General features: G+C 69.6%; 1 protein-coding gene across 1 annotated transcript in view; it reads right to left on the bottom strand.

Annotated features, from left to right (window-relative positions):
* The window catches only part of HYDIN (HYDIN axonemal central pair apparatus protein), a 130,497-nt gene that overhangs the window by 51,202 nt on the left and 66,040 nt on the right, over positions 1-13,255 (bottom strand). The window contains exons 27-34 of the mRNA XM_068168409.1: positions 8,840-9,017; positions 8,480-8,610; positions 7,759-7,892; positions 5,774-5,910; positions 4,554-4,675; positions 4,256-4,447; positions 3,176-3,319; positions 1,902-2,141 (exon numbers count right to left, since the gene is read on the bottom strand). Of these exons, the coding sequence (XP_068024510.1) occupies positions 1,902-2,141; positions 3,176-3,319; positions 4,256-4,447; positions 4,554-4,675; positions 5,774-5,910; positions 7,759-7,892; positions 8,480-8,610; positions 8,840-9,017 (1,278 nt within the window). The remainder of the gene's footprint in view (positions 1-1,901; positions 2,142-3,175; positions 3,320-4,255; positions 4,448-4,553; positions 4,676-5,773; positions 5,911-7,758; positions 7,893-8,479; positions 8,611-8,839; positions 9,018-13,255) is intronic.

Genomic DNA, 13,255 nt, shown 5'->3' with positions numbered 1-13,255 from the left:
GAGGAGAAACCACAGGAGGGAGGCACTGATGGAGCCCCTGCCCTGCACCAGCCTCCCCTGCCCTGCACCAGCCTCCCCTGCCCTGCACCAGCCTCCCCAGCCCTGCACCAGCCTCCTCTGCCCTGCACCAGCCTCCCCAGCCCTGCACCAGCCTCCCCTGCCCTGCACCAGCCTCCCCTGCCCTGCACCAGCCTCCCCTGCTCTGCACCAGCCTCTCCTGCCCTGCACCAGCCTCCCCAGCCCTGCACCAGCCTCCCCTGCCCTGCACCAGCCTCCCCAGCCCTGCACCAGCCTCCTCTGCCCTGCACCAGCCTCCCCAGCCCTGCACCAGCCTCCTCTGCCCTGCACCAGCCTCCCCTGCCCTGCACCAGCCTCCCCTGCCCTGCACCAGCCTCCTCAGCCCTGCACCAGCCTCCCCTGCCCTGCACCAGCCTCCCCTGCCCTGCACCAGCCTCCTCTGCCCTGCACCAGCCTCCCCTGCCCTGCACCAGCCTCCCCAGCCCTACACCAGCCTCCTCAGCCCTGCACCAGCCTCCCCTGCCCTGCACCAGCCTCCTCTGCCCTGCATCAGCCTCCTCTGCCCTGCACCAGCCTCCCCTGCCCTGCACCAGCCTCCCCAGCCCTGCACCAGCCTCCTCTGCCCTGCACCAGCCTCCTCTGCCCTGCACCAGCCTCCCCTGCCCTGCACCAGCCTCCCCAGCCCTGCACCAGCCTCCCCTGCCCTGCACCAGCCTCCTCAGCCCTGCACCAGCCTCCCCTGCCCTGCACCAGCCTCCTCTGCCCTGCATCAGCCTCCTCTGCCCTGCACCAGCCTCCCCTGCCCTGCACCAGCCTCCCCAGCCCTACACCAGCCTCCTCTGCCCTGCACCAGCCTCCTCTGCCCTGCACCAGCCTCCTCTGCCCTGCACCAGCCTCCTCTGCCCTGCACCAGCCTCCCCTGCCCTGCACCAGCCTCCCCAGCCCTGCACCAGCCTCCTCTGCCCTGCATCAGCCTCCTCTGCCCTGCACCAGCCTCCTCTGCCCTGCACCAGCCTCCCCTGCCCTGCACCAGCCTCCCCTGCCCTGCACCAGCCTCCCCTGCCCTGCATCAGCCTCCCCTGCCCTGCACCAGCCTCCTCAGCCCTGCACCAGCCTCCCCTGCCCTGCACCAGCCTCCCCTGCCCTGCACCAGCCTCCTCTGCTCTGCACCAGCCTCCTCTGCCCTGCGCCAGCCTCCTCTGCCCTGCGCCAGCCTCTCCAGCCCTGCACCAGCCTCCCCTGCCCTGCACCAGCCTCCCCAGCCCTGCACCAGCCTCCCCTGCCCTACCATCTTCTCTCTCCCAACCACAGGGACCAGGCCAAGGCCATTCCCAGCCTGCCAGGAGCCTAAGCCAGCACCAGGCTCTGCCCTGGCTGCTCTCTCCAGCTCCCTGGCACAAGGCTTGGGAATCACAGACCCCCAGAGCTGGCAGGGAGCCCAGGGCTCAGGCAGCTCCAAGCCCCTGCCATGGGCAGGGACACCTCACCCCACAGCAGGTTGCTCACAGCCACCTCCAGCCTGGCTGCAAACACCTCCAGGCATCAGCAGGAGGCTTCCACCACCTCCCTGGGCAGCCTGGGCCAGGCTCTCACCACCCTCCTGCCCAACAACTTCTTCCTCACAGCCAATCTCCAGCTCCCCACTTCTCCTTTGGCTCCAGCCCCCCCAGGCCTGTCCCTCCCTGACAGCCTCAGAAGTGGAGAGCAGCTCTGGAGAGAGACCTGGGAGTGCTGGGAGGCAGCAAGGTCCTCATGAGCCAGCCAGGTGCCCTCATGGCCCTGGGCAGGGGCACCTCACACTGGAGCAGGTTGCTCAGGGCCCCAAGGCTGCAGGGAGGTGGATGCTGGGGGACCTGGGGGCACCCCAGGGCTCCTCTCTTTACCTCCTCCTCAGCAAGGTACTGCTGGTCAAACTCCAAGGAGTAGAACTCGATGGGGAAGTCACAAGGGTTCCTCACCACCACTGTGCCCTGAGCCCCAGGGCTGGAGGGCAGCACTGGCCCCAGGGCCAGCAGCTGGGGCTGGAACTCCAGGCGTGGCTGCAGCCCCCTGCCCCAGAGCAGCAGCTCCAGGGGCTGCCTGCCCTGCCCCAGGCTCAGCCTCAGCCTCCTCCTGTAGGGCTTCTGAAAAGACAGCAGCAGAGAAAGCTCCTCCAGGAGCTGCCAGGGCCCCACACTCACCTCTTGCCCCCACCCCAGGCCAGGGCTGGGAGCAGAACAGGAAAGAGGAGGGAGCTGGAGCCTGGGAAAGGGAGATCCAGACCCAAGGCAGGGAGATGGAGTCTCAGGCTGAGGGTGGGGAGAGCCTGGCCCAGGTTGCCCCAGGGAGGTGGCAGCTGCCCCCTGGCTGGAAGGGCCATGCCCAGGGGAGAGGTCCTCAGGGCTGTGCTGCCCAGACACGGCCCTGGCACTGCCCTGGGGAGGCCACCCCTGGAGCCCTGTGTCCAGCTCTGGGCTCCTCAAGTGAGGAAAGAGGCTGAGGGGCTGGAAGGTGTCCAGAGAAGGGCAACAAAGCTGGGGAGGGGTCTGGGGTACAGCCCTGGGAGGAGAGGCTGAGGGAGCTGGGGTTGCTTAGCCTGCAGAAGAGGAGGCTCAGGGGAGACCTTCTTGCTCTCTGCAACTCCCTGCAGGGAGGTTGTAGCCAGGTGGGGGTTGGGCTCTTCTCCCAGGCACCCAGCAGCAGAACAAGAGGCCACAGTCTCAAGCTGTGCCAGGGGAGGTTTGGGCTGGAGGTGAGGAAGAAATTCTTCTCAGCAAGAGAGAAAGATTGACCATGGGGATGTGCTGCCTGGGGGTGTGGAGTCCCCAGCCCTGGGGGTGCTCAGCCTGGCTGAGGCTCTCAGGCCATGGCTGGGTGGTGCTGGGTGCTGGGCTGGGCTGGATGAGCTCTGAGCTCTCTCCCAGCCTGCTTGGTTCTATTCTGTTCTCAAGAGCAGCTGAACAGGAGGGGCAGGGGAGCTCTCCCTGGCCAGATGGGGGGGGGGTCGTCCTCTGCTCAGGGCTGGGCTCCCCAAGCCCCCTCTGCAGGGCTGCAGCAGGGGAGGCTGAGCCTGCAGGAGGCTCCCCAGGGAGGCAGAGCTCAGCTCCTGCTCCCTGCCTGGCCTCTCCTGACCTCACTGCCCTGCCTCACCTCCCAGGGGGGCAGCTGCCCAGCTCACCTCTTCCAGGGGGCAAAACCTGACTTGGAGGTCACAGCAGTGCCCAGGGGCCAGGACTCCAGCTGAGGGAAGCACCTCAAAGGCACAGCCCTCAGCCTGCAGCTCCTGCAGCCGGCACCTGCTGCCTGCCACAGGCTTCCCCACCTGAACACAAAGAGCAGGGAGGAGGACTCCTGGGGCTGGGAGCAGGGAGGAGAACTCCTGGGGCTGGGAGGGAGGGAGGAGAACTTCTGGGGCTGGGAGGGAGGGAGGAGAACTCCTGGGGCTGGGAGCAGGGAGGAGGACTCCTGGGGCTGGGAGCAGGGAGGAGAACTCCTGGGGCTGGGAGGGAGGGAGGAGAACTCCTGGGGCTGGGAGCAGGGAGGAGAACTCCTGGGGCTGGGAGGGAGGGAGGAGAACTCCTGGGGCTGGGAGCAGGGAGGAGAACTTCTGGGGCTGGGAGCAGGGAGGAGAACTCCTGGGGCTGGGAGCAGGGAGGAGGACTCCTGGGGCTGGGAGGGAGGGAGGAGAACTCCTGGGGATGGGAGGGAGGGAGGAGGACTCCTGGCGCTGGGAGGGAGGGAGGAGAACTTCTGGGGCTGGGAGGGAGGGAGGAGGTTCCTGGGGCTGGGAGGGAGGGAGGGAGGAGGACTCCTGGGGCTGGGAGCAGGGAGGAGAACTCCTGGGGCTGGGAGCAGGGAGGAGAACTCCTGGGGCTGGGAGCAGGGAGAACTCCTGGGGCTGGGAGCAGGGAGGAGAACTCCTGGGGCTGGGAGGGAGGGAGGAGGACTCCTGGGGCTGGGAGGGAGGGAGGAGGTCTCCTTCACCTCCTTGGCCTGCAGGAAGCTCTGTTCCTGCAGAGCTGTGCCCAGCACTTGGGGGCAAGGTGCAGGCAGCACAGCAGCTGGGGAGGCTGCTGCTCAGGAGAGGAGCAAGGGGGGGAGGGGGCAGAGGGAGGAAGCAGCAGCTGCTGGACAGGCCCAGGGGATGCAGCTTTGCTCTGGAGCCTCCTCAGGGCAGCTGGAGCCCAAGTGCTGAAGCAGCAGAGGGGAGAGGGAAGGCAGCCAAGGAGCTCCCAGCCAGGCTTGGTCTGGGCCCTACCTTCCTTGCAGGCTGCTCCCTGCTGAGGGACCACTGGCAGGGCACTGGCTGCTGGTTGTAGAGCCGGATGGTCTCCTCCTGGCACTGCCCACACTGCACCCTGGAGAACTCCAGCCTGTCCCTGGAGAGGCTGAGGGATGGCACAGCCACCCTGGCACGCAGCAGGACACCAAACCTGGGGCCCCCTGCCACCTGGGGGGGCACAGAGCAGCCAGCTGAGCCCCAGCTGAGAGCTGCTGCCGGCCCCAGCCTGCCCCCTGCCCCAGCTGGCTGCCTGGGCACCGGGAGGTGATGGCACCTTGATGGGCAGGAGCACCTCCACCTCTGCCAGGCTGTCCCTGGGTGACTGGAAGCACACTTGGAAGGTCCTGGGCTGGCAGCAGGGTAGCAGCCTCACACGCTGCAGGTCCACACTGAAGCCTGCAGCAGATGGGAAGGAAGCAGCTGAGGCACAGGAGCCAGCAGGGGGCATGTGGGTGCCCTGGTTGGCAGCCGTGGGAAGGAGTCTCTGCATCTCCAGAGGAGCTACTGATGGAACCCCAGAGCTGGCAGGGCTGGCAGGGAGCCCAGGGCTCAGCCAGCTCCAAGCCCCTGCCATGGGCAGGGACACCTCACACCACAGCAGGTTGCTCACAGCCACCTCCAGCCTGGCTGCAAACACCTCCAGGCATCAGCAGGAGGCTTCCACCACCTCCCTGGGCAGCCTGGGCCAGGCTCTCACCACCCTCCTGCCCAACAACTTCTTCCTCACAGCCAATCTCCAGCTCCCCACTTCTCCTTTTGCTCCATCCCCCCCAGGCCTGTCCCTCCCTCACCCCCTCCAAAGTCCCTCCCCAGCTTTCCTGCAGCCCCCTGCAGCTCCTGCAAGGCCACCAGAAGGTCTCCCTGGAGCCACCCAGAGGGGTGACAGGGGGAGACAGGCCATGGGGAAACAGCTTCAAGCTGTGCCAGGGGAAGTTTGGAGCAGCCATGAGGAACAATTCCTTCAATAAAAGAATTGCCCAGGCCTGGCCTAGGGCAAGAATTGAGAGCAGCCCTGGAGCAAAGGCCTTGGGGGTGCTGGGGGAGAGGCTCAGCAGCAGCCAGCAGGGAGCACTTGCAGCCCAGAGAGCCAAGCAGAGCCTGGGCTGCAGCAGCAGAAGTGTGGCCAGCAGGGCCAGGGAGGGGATTCTGCCTCTCTGCTCCACTCTGCTGAGCCCACAGCTGCAGCTCTGTGCCCAGCTCTGCAGCCTCTGTGCCAGGAAGGCTCTGGAGGGGCTGGGAGGTGTCCAGAGCAGGGCCAGGAGGCTGAGCAGAGGGCTGGAGCTGCTCTGCTCTGAGCACAGCCTGAGAGAGTTGGGCTTGTGCAGGCTGCAGAGGAGAAGGCTCCAGGGAGAGCTTCTGGTGGCCTCCCAGGCTCTGCAGGGGTCTCTCAAGGCAGCCAGGAGCAGAAGCCAAGGCTCCTGGTGGCCACAAGGGCTCTCCATGGGCACAGTGGCTCAGGGGCAGCCCCCAGGGGTCCCCCCCAGCACTGCTCACCTGTGCCACGCAGGACCTGGCCCTGGATGTGGAGGGCCACAGGCAGCTGCCCAGGGTTGGAGACCCTCACAGTGTGAGTGTGGAGGCTGCCAGCTGCCACCCAGCCCAGGTCCAGGACGTGCTCAGGCAGCTCAGCCCTGCAGGGGGGAGGAGGACACTGCTGAGCCCCAGGGGCAGAGGGGAATCGAGGGCAGGAACCCAGCCCGAGCCCTGACCTGGCAGCTGGCAGCTGCGGTGGCATGAGGGCTCCCTGCCCGTGCCAGGGCCTGAGAGCTCCCCTCCAGCCCTGCCAGCCCTGGCCTCCTCTGACAGCATTCTGCCCAGCCCCAGGAGAGAGAGGTGCCAGGCTCTGCCAGCTCCCAGTGCCACCCTCAAACACAGCTCCTGGTGCCACACACTGCCCACAGCCCCTGTGCCTCACACTGCCCCTGTGCCACACACTGCCCTGTGCCACACACTGCCCCTGTGCCACACACTGCCCTGTGCCACCCACAGCCCCTGTGCCACACACAGCCCCTGTGCCACACACTGCCCCTGTGCCACCCACAGCCCCTGTGCCACACACTGCCCCTGTGCCACTGCAGGGCAGTCACAGGATCATGGAGTTGTGTCCTGGACTTTGTGGCTTCACCAAGAGCAGAGGAAGGGAAGAAGCTCCTGAGGGCTCCCTGGAGAAGCTCTGAGTTCATTGAGCTCAAAGGATCCCACAGCTGGCAGGGCTGGCAGGGACCCCAGGGCTCAGCCAGCTCCAAGCCCCTGCCATGGGCAGGGACACCTCACACCACAGCAGGTTGCTCACAGCCACCTCCAGCCTGGCTGCAAACACCTCCAGGCATCAGCAGGAGGCTTCCACCACCTCCCTGGGCAGCCTGGGCCAGGCTCTCCCCACCCTCCTGCCCAACAACTTCTTCCTCACAGCCAAGCTCCAGCTCCCCACTTCTCCTTTTGCTCCAGCCCCCCCAGGCCTGTCCCTCCCTCACCCCCTCCAAAGTCCCTCCCCAGCTTTCCTGCAGCCCCCTGCAGCTCCTGCAAGGCCACCAGAAGGTCTCCCTGGAGCCTTCTCCTCCCCAGAGAGGTCCCTCCCAGAGCTGCTTAGCAGCTGCTGGCAGCACTGCCCCCTTAGCCCAGCTCCTGCGGGGTGCTGAGCACCTCCAAAGCTCAGGGTGGCAGTGTGGGAACACTCAGCTGGCAGCATGGCACAGCCCTCAGGACCCAGCCCTGAGGTCCCCAGCAGCCCCCAGGAGCAAAGCCTTGGTGCTGCCCCCAGCCCTGCAGAGCCCAGCAGTGCCAGCAGCAGGGGGCAGTGCTGGCTGCCAGCCCCAGCCCTGCAGAGCCCAGCAGTGCCAGCAGCAGGGGGCAGTGCTGGCTGCCAGTCCCCAGCCCTGCAGAGCCCAGCAGTGCCAGCAGCAGGGGGCAGTGCTGGCTGCCAGCCCCAGCCCTGCAGAGCCCAGCAGTGCCAGCAGCAGGGGGCAGTGCTGGCTGCCAGTCCCCAGCCCTGCAGAGCCCAGCAGTGCCAGCAGCAGGGGGCAGTGCTGGCTGCCAGCCCCAGCCCTGCAGAGCCCAGCAGTGCCAGCAGCAGGGGGCAGTGCTGGCTGCCAGCCCCAGCCCTGCAGAGCCCAGCAGTGCCAGCAGCAGGGGGCAGTGCCAGCAGCAGGGGGCAGTGCTGGCTGCCAGCCCCAGAGCCCTGCAGAGCCCAGCAGTGCCAGCAGCAGGGGGCAGTGCTGGCTGCCACCCCCAGAGCCCTGCAGAGCCCAGCAGTGCCAGCAGCAGGGGGCAGTGCCAGCAGCAGGGGGCAGTGCTGGCTGCCAGCCCCAGAGCCCTGCAGAGCCCAGCAGTGCCAGCAGCAGGGGGCAGTGCCAGCAGCAGGGGGCAGTGCTGGCTGCCAGCCCCCAGCCCTGCAGAGCCCAGCAGTGCCAGCAGCAGGGGGCAGTGCTGGCTGCCACCCCCCAGAGCCCCTGGGGCTGGCTGGGGCTGGCCCTGCTCACCTGAGCAGCCTCCGTGGAGCACTCTGCCCAGGGACAGCCTCCTGTGGGGTGCTGCAGGCTGCAGCTTGCTGCTGCTCCAGGAGCTGCTCTCTGATCAGGAGGTCCTCCAGCTGCATCTGCAGCCCAGTGTCCAGCTGAGGCAAGGCAGGGCAGAGGCTGCTCAGCAAAGGTCCTCCCCAGGGCAGGGCCTTGTGTCCCAGCCTGCTCTTGCTGAGGGGGTGCTGGAGCCCTCGTCCCTGGGACACCTCCAGCTGAGCCTCCTCAGAGCTCCCAGCTGCAGCATCTTCCCCTGGCCAGGCCCTGCTCTCCAGGCTGCTCTGGCCAGACACAGATGGGATGAGCCCAGGGCCACAGCCAGAGCTCCAAGCGTTTGCCTGCTCCCAGGCAGTGCCAAAGCAGCTTGGGCAGAAGCCCTCTTGGCCAGGAGGGAGCTGGAGCCTGCTGGAGAGGGGCACTGAGAGCAGGCTCCCGGGGCCGGCTCTGGAGGCCAACACCCGGTGGGGACCTGAAGCAGCCCAACCTCCCCAGCTGCAGGACCTGCCCCTGGGGCAGCCAGGGAGCTGCTGCCCCTGCAGGAGGGACAAGCACCGGGCTGGAGCCCCCTGGGGCGCTGCAGGCAGTGGGCAGGGAGGTGCCAAGGCTCAGCAGGGCACCCAGAAGGCTCCTGTGGGGCGAGAGGGGGCACAGGGGGAGGGGGGGTGGCAGATGCCAAGGTTCTCACCACAGTGTCCAAGGCAGCTGGGGGTGGCTCTGTGGCTGCAGCCTCCCCCAGGGCAGCTTCTCTGCCTCTCTCAGGGCCCTTTGCCAGCCTCTCTCTCACCTCCCTGAGGGCCTTCTCATACTTTTTGTTCCCTGAAGGAAGCAAAAGACCAAACCCCCCAGGGGGCTTCTCTGCCTGCCCAGCACCCTTGCAGGGCTCCACTGCCAGCTCTGCAGGATGGGTGCCGGGCCAGCGCCCCCAGGGGACTTGCAGGGAAGCAACCAGGGCTGGGCTGAGAGCCCTGCAGCCTCCAGGCTGGGAGCTGACCGTGGTGGTGATAGGGCAGAGCAGCCCCCAGGGGAGCAGGCAGGCAGGAATCACCTCGGATCTTCCTGGGCAGGTCCAAGGAGATGCGGGGAAAGCTTCCCTCCCCCCTCAGGGAGAGCAGCGCCGGCTCCAGGTGACCCACTTGGAGCTGCAGGCTCTGGCAGAAGGCCCCAGGCTGCCCGGGCAGGAAGCAGACCTTCAGCAGCTGCTGCTGGCCGGCACCGAGGGAGCCCTGAGAGCCAGGAGGGGGAGGGAAAGCCCCGGGGGGAGCTCTGCTCAGGCAGGGCCCTGGCGGCAGCCCCGGGCACAGCCCAGCCCAGGGGCACTGCCCACAGCCCAGCCCAGGGGCACTGCCCACAGCTGACCCCCAGGGGCACTGCCCACAGCACAGCCCCGGGGCACTGCCCACAGCTGACCCCCAGGGGCACTGCCCACAGCCCAGCCCAGGGGCACTGCCCACAGCACAGCCCAGGGGCACTGCCCACAGCCCAGACCAGGGGCACTGCCCACAGCCCAGCCCCGGGGCACTGCCCACAGCCCAGACCAGGGGCACTGCCCACAGCCCAGCCCAGAGGCACTGCCCACAGCCCAGACCAGGGGCACTGCCCACAGCCCAGCCCAGAGGCACTGCCCACAGCCCAGCCCCGGGGCACTGCCCACAGCCCAGCCCAGAGGCACTGCCCACAGCCCAGCCCCGGGGCACTGCCCACAGCCCAGACCAGGGGCACTGCCCACAGCCCAGCCCAGAGGCACTGCCCACAGCCCAGCCCCGGGGCACTGCCCACAGCCCAGCCCAGAGGCACTGCCCACAGCCCAGCCCCGGGGCACTGCCCACAGCCCAGCCCAGGGGCACTGCCCACAGCCCAGCCCAGAGGCACTGCCCACAGCTGACCCCCAGGGGCACTGCCCACAGCCCAGACCAGGGGCACTGCCCACAGCCCAGCCCAGAGGCACTGCCCACAGCCCAGCCCAGGGGCACTGCCCACAGCACAGCCCAGGGGCACTGCCCACAGCCCAGACCAGGGGCACTGCCCACAGCCCAGCCCCGGGGCACTGCCCACAGCCCAGCCCAGAGGCACTGCCCACAGCCCAGCCCCGGGGCACTGCCCACAGCCCAGACCAGGGGCACTGCCCACAGCCCAGCCCCGGGGCACTGCCCACAGCCCAGCCCAGAGGCACTGCCCACAGCCCAGCCCCGGGGCACTGCCCACAGCTGACCCCCAGGGGCACTGCCCACAGCCCGGCCCCAGGGCACTGCCCACAGCCCAGACCAGGGGCACTGCCCACAGCCCAGACCAGGGGCACTGCCCACAGCCCAGCCCAGAGGCACTGCCCACAGCCCAGCCCAGAGGCACTGCCCACAGCTGACCCCCAGGGGCACTGCCCACAGCCCAGCCCAGAGGCACTGCCCACAGCCCAGCCCTGGGGCACTGCCCACAGCTGACCCCCAGAGGCACTGCCCACAGCCCAGCCCAGGGGCACTGCCCACAGCCCAGCCCTGGGGCACTGCCCACAGCTGACCCCCTGGGGCACTGCCCACAGCTGACCCCCTGGGGCACTGCCCACAGCCCAGCCCAGAGGCACTGCCCACAGCCCAGACCAGGGGCACTGCCCACAGCCCAGCCCCGGGGCACTGCCCACAGCTGACCCCCAGGGGCACTGCCCACAGCTGACCCCCTGGGGCACTGCCCACAGCTGACCCCCAGGGGCACTGCCCACAGCCCAGCCCAGAGGCACTGCCCACAGCCCAGACCAGGGGCACTGCCCACAGCTGACCCCCTGGGGCACTGCCCACAGCTGACCCCCAGGGGCACTGCCCACAGCCCAGCCCAGAGGCACTGCCCACAGCCCAGACCAGGGGCACTGCCCACAGCCCAGCCCCGGGGCACTGCCCACAGCTGACCCCCAGGGGCACTGCCCACAGCCCAGCCCAGGGGCACTGCCCACAGCTGACCCCCAGGGGCACTGCCCACAGCCCAGCCCCGGGGCACTGCCCACAGCTGACCCCCAGGGGCACTGCCCACAGCTGACCCCCAGGGGCGCTGCCCACAGCCCAGCCCAGAGGCACTGCCCACAGCCCAGCCCTGGGGCACTGCCCACAGCTGACCCCCAGAGGCACTGCCCACAGCCCAGCCCAGGGGCACTGCCCACAGCCCAGCCCAGAGGCACTGCCCACAGCCCAGCCCAGGGGCACTGCCCACAGCCCAGCCCAGAGGCACTGCCCACAGCCCAGCCCAGGGGCACTGCCCACAGCCCAGCCCAGAGGCACTGCCCACAGCTGACCCCCAGGGGCACTGCCCACAGCCCAGCCCAGGGGCACTGCCCACAGCACAGCCCAGGGGCACTGCCCACAGCCCAGACCAGGGGCACTGCCCACAGCCCAGCCCCGGGGCACTGCCCACAGCCCAGCCCAGAGGCACTGCCCACAGCCCAGCCCCGGGGCACTGCCCACAGCCCAGACCAGGGGCACTGCCCACAGCCCAGCCCCGGGGCACTGCCCACAGCCCAGCCCAGAGGCACTGCCCACAGCCCAGCCCCGGGGCACTGCCCACAGCTGACCCCCAGGGGCACTGCCCACAGCCCGGCCCCAGGGCACTGCCCACAGCCCAGACCAGGGGCACTGCCCACAGCCCAGACCAGGGGCACTGCCCACAGCCCAGCCCAGAGGCACTGCCCACAGCCCAGCCCAGAGGCACTGCCCACAGCTGACCCCCAGGGGCACTGCCCACAGCCCAGCCCAGAGGCACTGCCCACAGCCCAGCCCTGGGGCACTGCCCACAGCTGACCCCCAGAGGCACTGCCCACAGCCCAGCCCAGGGGCACTGCCCACAGCCCAGCCCTGGGGCACTGCCCACAGCTGACCCCCTGGGGCACTGCCCACAGCTGACCCCCTGGGGCACTGCCCACAGCCCAGCCCAGAGGCACTGCCCACAGCCCAGACCAGGGGCACTGCCCACAGCCCAGCCCCGGGGCACTGCCCACAGCTGACCCCCAGGGGCACTGCCCACAGCTGACCCCCTGGGGCACTGCCCACAGCTGACCCCCAGGGGCACTGCCCACAGCCCAGCCCAGAGGCACTGCCCACAGCCCAGACCAGGGGCACTGCCCACAGCTGACCCCCTGGGGCACTGCCCACAGCTGACCCCCAGGGGCACTGCCCACAGCCCAGCCCAGAGGCACTGCCCACAGCCCAGACCAGGGGCACTGCCCACAGCCCAGCCCCGGGGCACTGCCCACAGCTGACCCCCAGGGGCACTGCCCACAGCCCAGCCCAGGGGCACTGCCCACAGCTGACCCCCAGGGGCACTGCCCACAGCCCAGCCCCGGGGCACTGCCCACAGCTGACCCCCAGGGGCACTGCCCACAGCTGACCCCCAGGGGCGCTGCCCACAGCCCAGCCCAGAGGCACTGCCCACAGCCCAGCCCTGGGGCACTGCCCACAGCTGACCCCCAGAGGCACTGCCCACAGCCCAGCCCAGGGGCACTGCCCACAGCCCAGCCCAGAGGCACTGCCCACAGCCCAGCCCAGGGGCACTGCCCACAGCCCAGCCCAGAGGCACTGCCCACAGCCCAGCCCAGGGGCACTGCCCACAGCCCAGCCCAGAGGCACTGCCCACAGCTGACCCCCAGGGGCACTGCCCACAGCCCAGCCCAGAGGCACTGCCCACAGCCCAGCCCTGGGGCACTGCCCACAGCTGACCCCCAGAGGCACTGCCCACAGCACAGCCCAGGGGCACTGCCCACAGCCCAGACCAGGGGCACTGCCCACAGCCCAGCCCCGGGGCACTGCCCACAGCTGACCCCCAGAGGCACTGCCCACAGCTGACCCCCAGGGGCACTGCCCACAGCCCAGCCCAGGGGCACTGCCCACAGCCCAGCCCTGGGGCACTGCCCACAGCTGACCCCCTGGGGCACTGCCCACAGCTGACCCCCTGGGGCACTGCCCACAGCCCAGCCCAGAGGCACTGCCCACAGCCCAGACCAGGGGCACTGCCCACAGCCCAGCCCCGGGGCACTGCCCACAGCTGACCCCCAGGGGCACTGCCCACAGCTGACCCCCCGGGGCACTGCCCACAGCTGACCCCCAGGGGCACTGCCCACAGCCCAGCCCAGAGGCACTGCCCACAGCCCAGACCAGGGGCACTGCCCACAGCTGACCCCCTGGGGCACTGCCCACAGCTGACCCCCAGGGGCACTGCCCACAGCCCAGCCCAGAGGCACTGCCCACAGCCCAGACCAGGGGCACTGCCCACAGCCCAGCCCCGGGGCACTGCCCACAGCTGACCCCCAGGGGCACTGCCCACAGCCCAGCCCAGGGGCACTGCCCACAGCTGACCCCCAGGGGCACTGCCCACAACCCAGCCCAGGGGCACTGCCCACAGCTGACCCCCAGGGGCACTGCCCACAGCCTGGCCCCGGGGCACTGCCCACAGCTGACCCCCAGGGGCACTGCCCACAGCCCAGCCCCGG

Source organism: Melanerpes formicivorus, unplaced genomic scaffold (assembly GCF_026170545.1).
Source record: "Melanerpes formicivorus ecotype bairdi unplaced genomic scaffold, bMelFor1.0.p_v2 SCAF_137, whole genome shotgun sequence".
NCBI classification, from domain to species: domain Eukaryota; kingdom Metazoa; phylum Chordata; class Aves; order Piciformes; family Picidae; genus Melanerpes; species Melanerpes formicivorus.
This window is presented reverse-complemented; position numbering and strand designations above follow the sequence as displayed.